This window comes from Artemia franciscana, chromosome 15 (assembly GCF_032884065.1).
Source record: "Artemia franciscana chromosome 15, ASM3288406v1, whole genome shotgun sequence".
Taxonomy (NCBI): domain Eukaryota; kingdom Metazoa; phylum Arthropoda; class Branchiopoda; order Anostraca; family Artemiidae; genus Artemia; species Artemia franciscana.
Genome location: NC_088877.1, coordinates 14,296,621 through 14,313,540, shown reverse-complemented (window position 1 = coordinate 14,313,540; position 16,920 = coordinate 14,296,621). Strand labels below are relative to the sequence as shown.

The following is a 16,920-nucleotide window of genomic DNA, read 5'->3' as shown; positions in this document are numbered from 1 at the left end:
CCTCCTAATACCTCGCTCTTTACGCTAAAGTATTTTTAGTAATGTCAACTATTTATTCTACGGCTTTTGTGATTCAGGGGTCATTCTTAATGAATTGGGACAAAATTTAAGATTTAGTGTAAAGGGAGAGGTACTGACGAGGGGGCGAACCCTCTCATATATGTAATAAAAACATGAGAATAAAAAGTTCTTTGCGTAAGCTAATTTATAAGTTACGTATATCTTTTACTAATAAAAAGATTCGTAAAAAATTAAAAGTTCTAGTTGCCTTTTTAGTTAACCAAAAAATTGAAGGGCAACTAGGCTTCCTCCCCCGCTCTTTTTTCTCAAAATCATTCGATCAAAATTATGAGAAAGCCATTTAGCCAAACAAAAAATATGCAAATTTTGTTTTAATTATTCCTCTGCTGAGAGCCAAAATCAAAACATGCATTGATTCAAAAACGTTCAGAAATTAAATAAAAAAACAAGTTTTTTCAACTGAAAGTAAGGAGCGCCATTAAAACTTAAAGCGAACAGAAATTACTTCATATATTAAAGGGGCTGCTTCCTCATCAACGCCCCGCTCTTTACGCTAAAGTTTTTTACTGTTTTAAAAAAAAGAGCTGAGAGAAAGAGTCAAACTTTAGCGTAAAGAGCGGGGCGTTGATGAGGAAGCAGCCCCTTTAATATATGAAGTAATTCCTGTTCGTTTTAAGTTTTAATGGCGCTCGTTACTTTCAGCTGAAAAAACTTGTTTTTTTATTTATTTTCAATAAGAAACAAGTCCTGATTCCACTCCTAAGCAAGCTATGGCAACGCGCTGAGATGCATTTAAGCTAAAAACGACCATGAGAATCTAATAAATAAAAATTTCTTTAATAAAATGAATTAAGAATCTTGTTACTCTAGTGTTTAAATTAGAATTTTTATTTTGTACCATTTAGTTCATAAGAGAGGATAAACTGCAGAGTTATCAAATAGAATATTTTGAATCTTGAAACAGCAATCAAAATAAATTTACTAGAAGTACGGAGAAACATAACAACAAGTTGGAAAGTAACAAGGCCTAATGTAAATTTAGCTCCGTCAGGGAGGGACACATTTGAAATCACTGAGTTATGTATTAAGAAGCAGGTAAATAAAAGAGGATCAAATAACCTTGCGGAACTTCAAATATGTTCTACGTACGCAAGGATTGTGTTGTTTGTTGTTCTTTTTTTTTGGGGGGGGGGTGTAGGGGGAAGGGATGGGATTTGAAAATTCGTGGATTATGGTGAAAAGTATCATAAATTATCTATTCAAGATTTTGTTAGGTGTCTTGGACCCCTGGATTCTGAACTACCAGTTTGCATGAGAAAGAAGTCACACCTAGTTCGAAAATACTTAACAGAACTTGATTTTACAAAAGTTTAGTAGAAAAAAAAATGAATATTCATAGATAAAGCTTTTTAGCCTCAGCTAATTGACCAAAAGAAAGTAAACCCCTTTTTACCCTCTTTTAAATCATATTTGGTGTAAAAGACACCTAATTGCATGATGCTTTGCAAAACGTCTACTACTAAATATGTATTTTAACTAAAATTTGCATTAGGAATTATTTTAGAAATCTCATACTTGAAATGAGGGGATGGGGGATATTGAAACAAAAAAAGCAAAGACCAGCTAATTATATGAAAAATAATAAAAATTGTGAGAAATTGCATCATTCTCCTATTTAGGAAGGGGCTTAAGACCCGCTGTCTACATACTTGGTCAAATATGTAGAAGAAGTTATTGCAAGGGAGGGGCTTATAATAATAACTCGCTTTTTATTCAAACAAATGATAGGCAAATTGTTTTGAATATATAATATATCATGGGAAAATGCAAAAAAATCATAAGATCTTGGTTGGAGCAGGTAGGGATCAAAAAGCCTCCTCTGACTTATATGTATAGCCTGAACCATTTCCATGTTAATTCTTAACTTACATTAGTGTAGGTCACTTCTAGTGCACTGTAAAACTAACAGTCTGATTTGATAACTCTTCTGAATGAGGAAGGTAATTCCAGTTTTCTGAATGAGGAAGGTAATTCCAGTTTTCACTTAAATTTTAATAAAAGTATGTCGTTGCTGATGGTGTCTTAGGGATGAAAGTTAAGACAGCAGCCAGGAATATTAATGAAAAACCTTTATGTTTAATAGAGAGTAGAAGGAGTTTTTACGAGAATTATTTGAGTGATAGATCATATGAAAACAAAAGGAATGTAAAGAAAGTGGAGAAAGCATTAAAATATGAACTAAGGAAGTGTGAAGTGGAGGCCATGGATAAAATTGCCGAGGATCTGGAAGATAAAGCAAGACGGCATAATAGCAAAATATTATACTGGCATGTTAATAAATTGCGAGGGAGTGGTCAATCCAGACTTGTCCCAGTAAAAGTTAGGAATGGGGCCATAATTAATGATAAGGAAAGAGTTAAAGAGAGATGGGCGGAACATTTTGAGAATGTGCTAAACCGAGATACAGTTGCAAAAAAAAGATATAGAAAAAAATAGAAAAGTTTGTGATACATTGGATGTGAAGGAAGATTTTTTTTTTTTTTTTTTTTTTTTTTTGTGAGGAAGAATTAGCGACAGTACTAAAAGGATTAAAAAATTAATAAGGCTCCAAGCGCTGATAGTGTGGTAAATGAGTTTCTTAAATATGGTGGCTCTGAGGTTAGAAATAAGCTACTGAAAACTATGAATATGATTTTTGAAAAAGGGGAAGTACCTAATGGTTTTAGGAAAACCTTAATTAAACCACTGAACAAGGAAGGTGATTAGAGTGAGTGTTGTAATGACCGAGGCATTAGTCTGGTCTTTGTAGGTATCAAATTACTTAGTAATATGATACTTTTATGACTGAGAGAGGCTGTAGACAAAGTTTTAAGAGAAGAACAGTGCGGTTTTAGAAAAGGTAGAGGATGTGTCGACCAAATTTTCACTCTTAGGCTTATAATTGAGAAGTGCCTTAGTTGTCAAACCCCTTGGTCCTCAGTTTTATAGATTATGAGCAAGTGTTTGATTCTGTTGATAGAAGAGCTTTAGCAAAGGTCTTATCCTTATATGGTATGCCAGACAAATACATTAAAGTGATTAGTGCTGTGTACGAGAATAATACTACTGCAGTTAAGGTAGGAAACGAATTTAGCAGCTGGTTTTGTATTAAATCAGGAGTTAAGCAGGGTTGTGTTCTATCCCCCCTTTATATGGATTATTTTGATGGGCTTTGCCTTAAGGAGCACAGCAAAGGCAATGGGAGACTACAGAACCAAATGGGGAGGAAAAACTCTCCTGGATTTGGGTTATGCTGATAATTTAAGCATATTAGATGAAAGTAGAGCAAAATGAATGAACTTTTAGATGTTTTTTGAGTTAAGAGTGCTAGAATAAGTTTGAAAATCAATGTTAAGAAGACTAAGTCGCTAAGGCTAGGAATAAGTGAAGACAAAAAGATTGATCAGGTGGGCAGCTTCACTTACCTTGGTAACATTATTAGCTAATTAAAAGAAAGCATTACACAGGAGGCATTATAAGAAGCACAGGAAAGGCAATGGGAGGCCACGGAATCAAATGGAGAGGAGAAACTCTCCTGGACGTAGATTATGCTGATGGTTTAAGCATCCTAGATGAAAGTGTGAGGAAATGAATGAATTTTTAGAGGTTATCCAAGTTTAGGGTGTCAGAATAGTTTTGAAAATACAAGTTAAGAAGACTAAGTCACTAAGGTTAGGACTAAGTGAAGATGAAAATGTGACGCTGGGTAACGAAAGGATTGATCAGGTGGACAACTTCACTTACCTTGGTAGTATTATTAGTAAAGACGGTGGGAGCAGTGAATATGTTAAAAGTAGAATAGCCAGGACTCAGGGTGTTTTTTTTTCACAGTTAAAAAAAGTTTGGAAGAATAGGAAGATAGGTCTGCAAACCAAGATTAGAACATTGGAAGCTAGAGTGATGACAGTGGTCAAATATGGCTCTGAAGCATGAGTGCTCGGAAAAGCGGATGAAAATTTACTGGATGTTTTTCAGAGAAATTGCCCACGGATTGTCCTCGGTACCCGGCTGACTGAACTTACTTCAATCCCGCTTTCTAGGGCTATAATGAAAGAAAGGTTGAGATGGCTAGGCCACGTTCTGCGGATGAAGAATGACAGATTGCCGAGGATTGTCATTATGCTCAACCTTCTTGGGCTAAACGGAGAACAGTTCGTCCTCGTCAGGGGTGGGAGGGTGTCATAAATAAAGATTTAAAGGAAATGGGAACTTCCTAGGAGGGTGTAAAGAAGGAGGCTTTGAATAAATTGGGTTGGAGGAGGAGTGTGTGTAGCTGTGTTGGTCTCCGGTGGCTAGGTGCTGCGGTGAGTTATTAGTAGTAGTAGCAACTATATATATATATATATATATATATATATATATATATATATATATATATATATATATATATATATATATATATATATATATATATATATATATATATATATATATATATATATATATATATATATATATATTATATATATTATATATATATATATAATATATAATATATATATATATATATATTTATGGTAGAAATTGCAGGGGAGTAATGGCAGGGGGGTCATTGGTCCCCCTGGAAATTTGGGATTATAAAGTAATTAAAAGGAAAACAAAGGAAAGAGAGCAAAATAGGGAAAAACCATAGAAGAAATGTGTGTTGTTCCATTATTGGCTGCCTGCCAATAGATTTTGACTCATAATAAGGTAAATACAAGTTATAATTTGTGAGTGATGCGATATTTTTTTATTGAATTGTTTCCAAGTTTCCAAGCATTTTTTCTATATGATTTGGTTTTAGTAGCAAAAAAAAATCAAATTCTTCATCGTAATGAATGGTAAGTAGATAACGATCCATGTTTCAATAAATAACATTCAATAAAAGAATAAGCTTTTAATGGTGATCCTAAATATGTATTTGTTTATTAGTAATTTGTGCAGTTATTAGTACACACGAAATTTCGTATAGTTACAGAAAACAAAACGAAAAGAACTTAATAAGGAGCAATTTCAGTAAAAAAAAAAAAAAATATCCCGTCAACTTGTGCTTGCATTGCATGAATACCCATGAGCTGTTACATGAAGCAACTATAATCTGAAATGTTTCCCCAGAATGGAATTCAGGGAATATCTGTATTTTCCCCCGGAACGGACACGTTTTTTCTTTTATTGTTATTTGTTTGTTTTCCAGGAGTGGTTGTATTTATGTAGTTGTCTCTTTGCGAAAGACTTAATTTTTTACAGTTATGAAGTATAAAGGTGTCAAATATATTTTGTTTTTTGGTATTCTCAATTTATTTAAAATGTTGAATAAAAGTTTTTATTTGATTTTTGAATCTAATTTTTAATTTTTACATTGAACAAACTACTTAGCTAATACGTTGTTTTTTTTATAAACTCTGAGTCTAAAGACATTAAATATTTAGGTGTTTGGTAACCAAGTTCAAAACTGTCGGTATTGTTAAAATATATCCGTCCAACGCTTCGGCATTGCTCAACAGAACTGAATGCTGGGAGTTTTTTAAATAAAAAACATGTTTCTTTAACTTCAAGTAAGGAGCGACATTAAAACTTAAAAAGAACAGAAATTATTCCGTATATGAAAGTGGTTATCCCCTCTGCAACGCCCCACTCTTTATCCTAAAGTTTGACCTCTTTGTCACAACTCTACTTTTTAAGACGATAAAAAAAACTTTAGCGTAAAGAGCGAGGCGTTGTGGAGGGGACAACCTCTTTCATATACGGAATAATTTCTGTTTTTTTTAAGTTTTCATGTCACTCATTACTTACAGTTAAAAAACACTTGTTTTTTTATTTAATTTCTGAACGTTTTTGAAATAATGCGTCCCCCTGAAAATGTCTGTATACTTCATAATAACCATTACTATATGTGAGCACTGATCAAAGTTTGTATCTTGCAGCCGCTCCCATAGGGACTGTGGGGGAGATGTCGTCCCAAAAGACATAGTTTTTATCATTTTTTACTATGCTGAACAAAATGGTTATCTCAAAATGATGACTCGTTGAATTTGGGATAAGAATGAGCGTGAGAGGGGGCCTAAGTGCCCTCCAATTTTTTTGGTCACTTAGAAAGGGAACTAGTATTTTTAATTCCCGTTAGAATGAGTCCTCTCGCAACATTCTAGGACCACTGGGTTGATACGATCACCCCTGAAAAAAAATAAACACGCACCCGTGATCGGTCTTCTGGCAAAAAAATACGAATTTTTGTAGAAAAGAGCTTGAAACTTCTACAGCGGGGTTCTCTGATACGCTGAATGCGATGTTTCCCCTGTTGACTGTTTTAAAAAGAAGAGTTGAGAGAAAGAGTCAAAGTTTAGCGTAAAGAGCGGGGCGTTGGTGAGGAAGCAGCCCCTTTCATATACGAAGTAATTTCTGTTCGTTTTAAGTTTAATTTTGCTCCTTACTTTCAGTTAAAAAAAACTTGTTTTTTTATTTAATATTATCAGGCTCGTATCTTTTGATGGGTAAGACTAAATTGGATGAAACTTATATATTTAAAATTAGTATAATAATCTAATTCTTTTGATATACCTATTAGTATCAAAATTCCATTTTTTAGACTTTCGTTTACTATTGAGCCGGGTCGCTCCTTACTACAGTTCGTTATCATGAACTGTTTGATATCTTATAGTTTTTGCAAGAAGGCTATTGTTTTGTGAATTTTTCATAATTACTGACTTTTTTCGTTTTTATATGCTTTATTTGACATATCTTTTCAATTACCTTTAGAACAAGAGCTAAGAGCTCATATGGCACTTGTGTCGAGGTCGGAAGAGCCAAGAGGCAAGAGCTCAAATGGTATGAGCTCTAGCAAAATTCTAAGAATCAGTAGATTGGTTCAAAAGGAAAATCAGAGGCTTAATGCTTGTCGGGATTTAAAATAAAAGCTCTGCAACACGAGGTCCCTCTAAACATCAAATTTCCTTAAGATCCGATCATCCATTCATAAGTTAAAAATGTTAGCTTTTCCTCTCCCTCCAGCCCCCCAGATGATCGAATCGGGGAAATGACTGTTATCAAGTCAATTTGTACAGGTCCATGACACGTCTACCAATTTTCATCGTCCTAGCACGTCCAGAAGCGCCGCAACTTGCCAAAGCACTGAAAATCACCCAAGCTCCCCCAAAGAGAGCGGATCCGTTCCAATTATGTCAATCATTTATCTAGAGCTTGTGCTTATTCTTCCCATTAAGTTTCATTCCGATCTCTCCACTCTAAGCTTTTTCCAAGATTTCCAGTTTCCAAGGTTTCTCTCCCCCCCCCCCTCCAACCCCCTACGTCTCTAGATCCGATTTGAATTGAAAATGGACCATCGGAGACATAAGATATATCTATATACCCAATTTTATTAAGATCCGATCATCGATTCGTGAGATAAAGATACCTCAATTTTAACGTATTCCAAGATTTCCCGTTTCTCCCTTCAACTTCCCCCCACTGTCACCGGATCTGTTCGGGGTTTAAGTAAGAGCGCTGAAGCACAAGATCCTTCTAAATATCAAAATTTCATTAAGATCTGGTCACCCGTTGGTAAGTTACAAATAACTCATTTTTCTAATTTTTTTCGAATTCACCCCCCTCCCCAACTCCACCAAAGAGCACGGATCCGGTCCGGTTATGTCAGTCACCGTATCTTGGACTTGTGCTTATTCTTCACACCAAGTTTCATCCTGATCTCTCCATTCTAAGTGTTTTCCAAGATTTCCGGTACCCCCCCCCCCAACTCCCTCCAATGACACTGGATCCGTTCAGGATTTAAAATAATACATCTGAGTTACGAAATCCTTCTAAGTATGAAACTTCTTTAAGATCCAATTACTCCTTAATTTAAAAAACCTCATTTTATCCAATTTCTCAGAATTACCCCCCCCCCCCAACTCCCCCAAAGAGAACGGATCCGTTCCGGTGATGTCAATCACGTATCCTAGGATTTGTGCTTATTTTTCCCACCAAGTTTCAGCCCGGTCCCTCCACTCTAAGCGTTTTCCAAGATTTTAGGTTTCCCCCTCCAATTCCCCCCAACGTCACTGGATCCGGTCAGGATTTAAAATCAGAGCTCCAAGACATGATATCCTTCTCAATGTCAAATTTCATTAAGATCCAATGACCCGTTCGTAAGTTAAAAATACCTCATTTTTTCTAATTTTTCCGAATTAACCGTCCATCCACTCTCCCCCCTACAGATGGTCGAATAGGGGAAATGCCTATTTCTAATTTATTCTGGTCTGGCCCCTGATACGCTTACCTAATAGGATCGTCCTAGCTTACTTGGAAGTGCCTAAACTAGCAAAACTGGGACAGACAGACAGACAGACCGACAGAATCTGCAATTGCTATATGTCACTTGGTAAATACCAAGCGCCATAGAAACGTTTTTCTCTAAGCTTCATTAAATAAAAAAAAAACAAGTTTTTCAACTAAAAGTATGGAGCAGCATTAAAATTTTAAACGAACAGGAATTATTACGTATATGAGAAGGGTTCCCCCCCCCCCCCCTACTTAACACCTCGCTCTTCACGCTATAGTTTTTCGGCACTTTAAAAAAAGTTACTTATTCTTATAACTAAACGGCCCTTGTGTGTCAGGAGTCGTTTTTAAAAAATTGAAATATAATTTAAAATTTAGCGGAAAGAGCGAAGTCTTGAGGAGGGGGAAATTTTCCTCATATACCTAATAATTTATGTTCGTTTACGTTTTAATGTTGTTCCTTTTTTCAGTTGAAAAACTTGTTGTTTTTTATTTAATTTCTGTTTGTTTTTTAAATCATGCCAGGATAACTGACTCTGCTCCACAGAAAAATCCTCTCCTCAGAAAAATACCCCCTGGATAATTCAATCCCGGGCAAAATTACCCCGGACAATTACCTCTAACATCTCCACGCGCATAATTGAATCGGTAAGGAAAAAGCAAGACATATAAAGAAATTTCGTATATGAATTCTGGCAAATTCATCCAGTGAAAATTCCAAATTCCCCCTGAAAAGTTCATCCCCTGGAAACTTCCCTCTCCACAGAAAATGCTCCCTGTGCAAATTACTCGCAGCAGAAAATTCGGTCTCTCCTCCCCACCCGATAAATGTAGGCTATGCATACTTCCCAAAAAAAATGGGCAAATTTATAACTTAAAAACCTTTCCCCAGGGGCTATAGGGAGTCATTTTATCTCCAAAGACATAGTTATTGGTGCCTTTAAACTATGTTGAACAAATAAGCTATCTTAAAATTTTGATTGGATGATTTTGAGAAAAAGTGGCGTGAGAGGGAGCCTATTTGCCCTCCAGTTTTGGGTCACTAAAAAATAGCACAAAAACTTTTCATTTCCATTAGACGAAGTCCTCTGCCGAAGCTTTAGGCCCACTGGGTCGATACAATCACCCCTGGGGAAAAAAACAAACAAACACGTGTCCGTGATCTTTCTTCTAGCAAAAATTACAAAATTCCACATTTTTATAGATATGAGCTTGAAACCTCTTCTGTAGGGTTCTTTGATATGCTGAATCTGATGATGTGATTTTCATTAAAATTCTACGACTTCAAAAGGGGTTTCGTCACTTTTTCGAATATCAGTCAAATTTTCTCAGGCTCGTAGCTTTTGATGGGCAATACTAAGCTTAATGAAAAGTTTTGTATTTGGAATCAGCATAATAAACTAATTCTTTTGATATATCTATTACTATCAAAATTCCGTTTTTTAGATTTTCGGTTACTAGGGGGACTGCCCCCTTCTCAAAACCTTGCTCATTAAACAAGAGTTTTTTAGTATTTTGAAAAATCTTCTTTTTTTTCCAACTGCAAATTTTCTTTAAAAATTTGGAAAAAAGCCAAACTTCACAGTAAGTTTTTCAATAGGTTTCAAATCTGTTCCTTGCTTTCAGTTGAAAAGTTCCTTTTTTTTATCTAATTTCTGATTGTTTTCAGAATCATACCCAGGCCTAACCAAGATTTAATCTGAGGTACCCGTCCCTTAAATCCATGATTAATTGATTTTAAAAGGTATAAATCAATAAGTGTACGTTGATCAGTGCCGTCCTACGTTTAAATTTGCCGTTTCAATTTTGGATAAATTTTGATTGATCTTCTACATAATTGAAGCCATCACAACCTCTATAATATGATCATAAATATATTACATGTACTTGTTTAAATACATTGAAGTACTACAACAAAACAAATAAACATGCATCGACGATGTTTCTCCTAAACAAAAAAAGACGAAATTCCACATTTTGAAGATTGGAGCTCAAAACCTTTATGGTAGGGTTCTCTTATATGATGTATCTGATAAAGTGAATTTCAATAACATCGCTTGCTTTTTTAGGGATGCTTCCCCTTTTTTCAAAAATCAGGCAAATTTTCTCACAGTTTTGGTTTTAGGTGGGTAACAATAAACTGAAAGAATCATGACAATTATCAATTATCATGTTTTATATATAAAACAATTATCATGAGAATTCCATTTTTAGTTTTGGTGAATATTGGTCCGAGTCATTTTTTACTTCCAGTTTTTTTTTATCACAAACTATTTGATAAGAGTCTTTTGTGACGAATTTTTTCTTAACCTTTTCATTTTATTCAGTTGAATAGGACAATGAAAAGAAAGAGGGTCAATTTAGCAGCTCGTTAGTAAGTTTAAATTCTGTTTTTCTTTCAATATTCTATGTTTTCTTAAATGTCTGAATATAAAAGGGATTTAAGTTCGAGGGGGAGAATTGTCCTATAGTGAAAGAGGTACATTTTACATGGCCGTTATAAAATCAAAACGTGGTATCTATAAGAGCAAGAGAATTTTTGAGTTTCTTTACTCCTTCTGGAAACTACTCTAAGGCAGAGAAAATTGCATAAAGACAAGTCTACATTTGTAAATGTACAGAAGCAATAAATCTTTCTGCAATTTCGGTTTCAATTCAATTTTCTTTTAAGATGAATTCATAATAATTAAATAGATTATTGATTAAATAAATTGATTTTTTTGCCAAACGATTCACGGCCCATAGTAACCAAAAGTTAAAAAAAAAAATCTAAAAGAAATATGTCCAAAGAAAAAAAAATACCATCTGACATTGATTCCCGAATGGTGACTTTTATGCGAGCGGCATATGTCAGTTTTGTATATTTGGAACGGTAACAGATGGAAAATTTCTGACTGTGCGAATCGATTCCTCAAACCGTTTTTATTCATACTGTATACATAACTAAATTTAAACCAAAATGGCATATGCACCTTTTTTATTTCGACAATTGAGTAGAGAGAAGCAGCAAAAAGTTGTATATCAGGTATGCCACGCATAAAATGTACATATTTTAGGGTTTAAGAGCAAAGCGATTATCAAATCAGTCGTTTTGTTAGTTCGGATTGAGAAGCTTCAGAAAGTTTTCTTTTCTTGTAATGAGGACGGCTTGGAGGAGGTCTTTGTCAAAATGTATGTCTGTTCTTTACTTTTCCTCACTGGCTGAAATGCACCCTAATTTGGTACTTTTGTTTCTTAATTATTTCTCTTCGTTACTTATTGTTTTGTAGTGTGTCTAATGTAGCCAGTGTGGTCTCAAAGCCTATTTCCATAACTAACGCTCAATATCCTTCATAGCATTAATAAACTAGGTAGTAGGCGTTCCCCCCTCTGAAAAATACCCCCGTGCTGAATTTACCCCGCACGGGACATAAGGGGGAGGGGAATATTTGGACAGTTTGAAGTCAGAAAACAATTCTTACTTCATAATATGCAGAATAACTGTGCCTAACACATTTTGCATGCAGACCTGCTATACTTTAAAATATATTGACCAAATGTGCAAATATATAGACAAAATTCGTTTCCAAAAGTAACGAAGAAGCTAAAGAAGAAACCGGTTTGTTCTCGAGTTTTACTCACCGTAAACTGGAGTGACTGGCGTATAATATACAAGTACCGAAATTTTTCACGGAGAGAGAACCAGATTTCCTTGTACTATTTAAAAACGATCAGAAATCAAAATAAAAGAAAGTTTTTCAACTGAAAGTACGGAGCAATATCAAAACTTGAAACAAGCAAAAATTATTACGCATATGAAAGGAGCTTGCCCTTCAATAAGACCTTGCTCTTTACGCTAGCAATATTCCCTTATGCAGTGTAACGACATACATATCCCATTACTACAAGCAGACACATATCCCATTACTTTAACGCAGCCCTATCCCAATATGCTATTGGAGTTGCTCGCTCCTCGTATCCAGCTAAGCTTCTACGACAGAAATAACATTTTCTGGAAACATTATATGCCTATTTTCTCGATGAGACCATTCAATGACTTTAACGACAGCCCTACACATATGGCGTTATCTCAGCATCCTGAGATATGAATAGTTCCATGAAACGCTGGCCCGCTGTTATTTCTCGGTGAATTTGGTGAAATTTTGGTGGTAAGTTACTTAGTATCACAGTCCCACATAAACATTTGATTAGTTTACAATGTTCCAAGTTGGAAAAAACGTTTTCAATATCGAAGAAATTAATGGTTTTACACTATTGTACCTTGAAGGAGTTGAAAGTGACGATGTGAAGACAAGAGCTCCCAGTTTAGCAGTTGAAATTGAAAAGGATTATTGACTAATATTTTAATGGGATGAGATGAGATGTTTTCATTGAGTAAATTTACGTTCAAAGAACAACTATGTTTCGCAGCAAAAGTGAATATAATGCATATATCCAGACCACAACATGGATTGAATGCAATCATCAAGCACATTCAGCACAATATGCTTGTCCTCAGTGTGATTGAGGACACAAAACCACATGCACATGCACATACACATACACACACACATACACACATACATACACACACACATACACACACACACACACGTACACACACACACACACATACACACACACCCACACACACACACACACACACACACACACACACACACACACACACACACACACACACACATACGCACACACACAAACACACACACACATACACACACACATACACACACACAACACACAAACACGCAAACACACACGCACACACACACAACACACGCACACACACACACACATACACACACACATACACACACACACAACACACACACACACACACACACACACACACACACACACAACACATACATACACGCACACACGCGCACACACAATCACACACAAACACACACACAAACACACACACACACGCACACACACACACACACACACACACACACACACACACAAACAAACACACACACACACGCACACACACGCACACAATAAAAATATTCGCTTTTGGTTTCATAAAGAACCACTTAAAAAGATAAATAGCTACTCTTCAATAAACAATGTTTAGTTAAAGTCTTGTCTCCATTTTATCCAAATGTTTTGAAAGGAATATAAGAGTTCCAAGTAACTAGTGTTGAACAATAGCTGACTTTACTGTAGTCAAGTCAGGTACCGTTTTAATATTTCGCTTAATACTTTTTCTATCATCATTTCATAAAGGAGTACAAAAAAGAGTGCAAAGAGCAAATAATGGGCAAAAAGAGTGCAAATGCGGTCCGTTGTGTGAAAGAGTGCAATGAAAAAAAAAGTGCATTTCACACGAAAAGTGTGCAAGCTGGCAACCCTGCTGAAAAGTCTATAGATTTGTCTTCATTTTTGCTCAATTACGTCAAATAGAGGATGAGTCTTCACGGTTGTTTCTTATGGGGAAATTCTAATGCCATGAAATGTCAGCTGGATAGCCTACTGTTAGAAACAACCTCCTGATTGTTTCTATTTTGTCTTGTAGGAATATATAAGCGGATGTTGTCTGATAAAAAATACGGATTAAGTATTAACGTTATGGCGACGAGAGTTTTACCCGCTTTACTTCCACACGTTGTCAATCCAACTTTAGTCTTAGAACAGTTTACAGCCCTAATGGAGGTATTAAGAGAAATGCTCGAGCAAATTGATAGGTAAGTTAACCCACTAATTACTTTAACGTCCTTGTTTAAAACTTTTCGCAAACATGATAGTTTACGCAATAGTTTAAACTTAATAAACATCGATATACCATCTATGTTGTTTTGTTTCTAGGTCGTCATGCAGAATAAAGGAACGTAGAAAGATTGTAGGCGAGTCATTCTGTCGTGAGATGTAAATCTATTACCTAGTTTTGGTGACTACGTGGATTAAGGGGAGGTTCATTTTGGGTCCGATGTATAAGTAAATGTGCCGAAATTTTGCTTCTTTCCGTATTTATACCGCTATATTTTACTAAATGATAGCATTTACCGATTACTTGGTAAAAGTCATGAGTAAAAGCTTTTAATTTTCTTAAGAAATGATTCAAGGAACTTGCGAGGATGTAAAGAGAGAGGCTTAGAATAGATTGGGATGGAGCGGGAGCATCCGTAGTTGTACTAGCCTTAGATGGATTCGTGCTGAGTGACTTGTTAGTAGCTTCACACTTTTAATATTAAGCACGATTATTTTTAGAATATACGAGCCTTCGAAATGTTAACGCAAATTAAATAAAGGGAAAATCACTGAGGGTGAAACAACTTTAGCTTGGACACGCTTGCTTAAAGTAGATAGATAATGTATTTCAAGTCAAGATTGTCCTGAACAAGAACATGATATGGGGAGGGCCGGAAATCACCCTTCCCCTAAATTTTAACTATTCCAAAATATATGCCGAAACGGGGAATTATCCTTCAAAATTCGTTAAGAACGGGACCATCCTGCAGTATAGCCCCTTAGAAACGCTTGGCTCTTGTCCTCCTCTAAATACACCTGAGATGGCATCTCTCAGTAAACCACTGGGTGGCTTTGGGTGGCTGGCCGCGTGTCTAAACATCTTTAGCTCTAGAAATGCCTTATTATTCAACACATTATGGTTCTTATCCGAATGATCCAAAAACCCATAGATTTTCGGCTATCTGATCCCTTTTGCTGACAAACTGTTTTTGTTTTTTGTTTTTTTGTATGTACACTGCAAGCTGTATTCAAATCTAGGTTATCCAAGGATTGAAAATCTGTACTTTCTCAGACTTTTTTTTTCAGCCTTAGGCAACTGTACTCTTTCAGTCTCCCTTGAGTTTTGTAAAAATTTTAATTAGCAAACGCTAACAGAATACATCTGAGAAGCAAGCTTTTTTGTCGCTAAATAAGGAAATATTACGCGTCTTTTCTTATCAACTAATTGTTCAAGCTATGAAAAGAATATAAAGAAAACATGAAAGCAGGTTTTTAGTATATTTCTATTACATAACTAAATGAAGGATAGAACTGAACCGAAGGATAGTACATTTCCTCTTTTTTATGCTGCAACGCATCATTATGACCTGCTCGTAGAAAAATTGTTTCACTAGCGTAGAACTGAACCGAAGAATAACATATTTCCTCTGTTTTCCCTCGCAACGCATCGCAAGGAACCGTTCGTAGAAGATAGTATTTCACTATTCTTGAGAATATTAAACCTGTGCTTTTCGACAGGTGGTTCAAATTCAAAAGACGCCATGAATGTTCTACGAACCCTTTATTAAGACCCATTATATATTCATATCAGTCCCATTGTATTGATAAGTGAAGTTTGAGAAACCTTTTGGTCACCCAAAACCAAAACATTTTCCCTTTTTAAAAGTTTCGAACAATGACAGTTCTAAGGTTGTAGCGGAAAGTGATAGGAAGTACTGTGTTACAAATAAGGATAAATTAAAAAGGATATTCAAATTGTCGTAATTTAATGCTCAGGGGGAACTACCCTTCTCAAAGCAATTATGATGAAACTACCAGCCGTAGGCGCTGTTCTGCTAAACGGATGAAATTTGAAATTTTGACCGGAACAGAAAATATGAGCAGAGTAATAAACACTGAAATTTTTTTTTCAAATCCATTAATCCAGCATAGTCTCAGGGAAGGATGTTAACTTTGCTTTAGCCACATTTTGGCTATTCGTTTTGTTGTAGGAATTATTTTGTAAGGTCTATTTCCAATCCTATTTCTAAAACAGCCCTATTTTTCTACTCCGTTGTCTTTTTCTCTCTTTTCGAACCATCTCCAAGAGAAAAGCCAATATAATTATTCTCCTCTTTAATATGTAGTTCCACTTTTTCGCTGTTTGACTTCTAAAACTAATTAAGGGGCCCAATTTTCAAAGCATAAAACATGTACTTTAAAGTGTTTCCTTAGTGTTTCTAGAGAACTAGTTTTCCTTTCAGAAAGATTTAACAATACGGACTTGAAAGTCAAGATGGGAAAGCTAATATATACAGATTTGAAGGGATTTATAGGGAAAAAATATACAATAGGATGTGTAGTAAGGATTTTGGGGGCAACTAATGAGTCAATCTTTGCTTATTATCCAGGGAAGATACGGGTTTTGCTTGGCATCTTAGCAAAGGCACCAAAATGTTCAAGAAAGTGTGCTTAACAACGAACTTTAAGTCGCTTGAAAAAGCCTTTATAAAACTATCCCTTTTCCCAGGAGAAAGGAGAGGGCAAAGAGAGGAAATTTGAACTTTTAGCTTCTGTAATATTTTCTGGATTTAAACGTCGCGTCCGACTAACTCAAGCCTGGGTTGGCTAGAAAGTACAATATAATTCAAAAATCCCAATTCAGAGTCCACTGATTCATTAAACGAGGTAAGAAGTGGGGGGCAGGGGTAAAACACCATTTTCGTTAGCGGTCCACTTTTGACCTTAACAATCCTTCATTACGGTCTTAGGCCATTGAACTCAATTATGAATTAATATTAGGCTTCTCTTTTAGTCTCAGCTCGACTTGGAGGGGGGGGGGAGGTGTTGAGGAACAAGTCTTAATTTCCGCGATATTGTTACTCTGAAAGTCTCATCTTTTTTAAGGGTTAAAGAAGGCCTGCCTTG

The 16,920-nt window shown here is 35.6% G+C and overlaps 1 protein-coding gene across 2 annotated transcripts in view; it reads left to right on the top strand.

Annotated features, from left to right (window-relative positions):
- The window catches only part of LOC136036085 (SCY1-like protein 2), a 258,908-nt gene that overhangs the window by 201,917 nt on the left and 40,071 nt on the right, over nucleotides 1-16,920 (top strand). For both annotated transcript variants that reach the window (XM_065718074.1, XM_065718075.1), the window contains exon 12: nucleotides 13,841-14,009. In XM_065718074.1, the coding sequence (XP_065574146.1) occupies nucleotides 13,841-14,009 (169 nt within the window). The remainder of the gene's footprint in view (nucleotides 1-13,840; nucleotides 14,010-16,920) is intronic.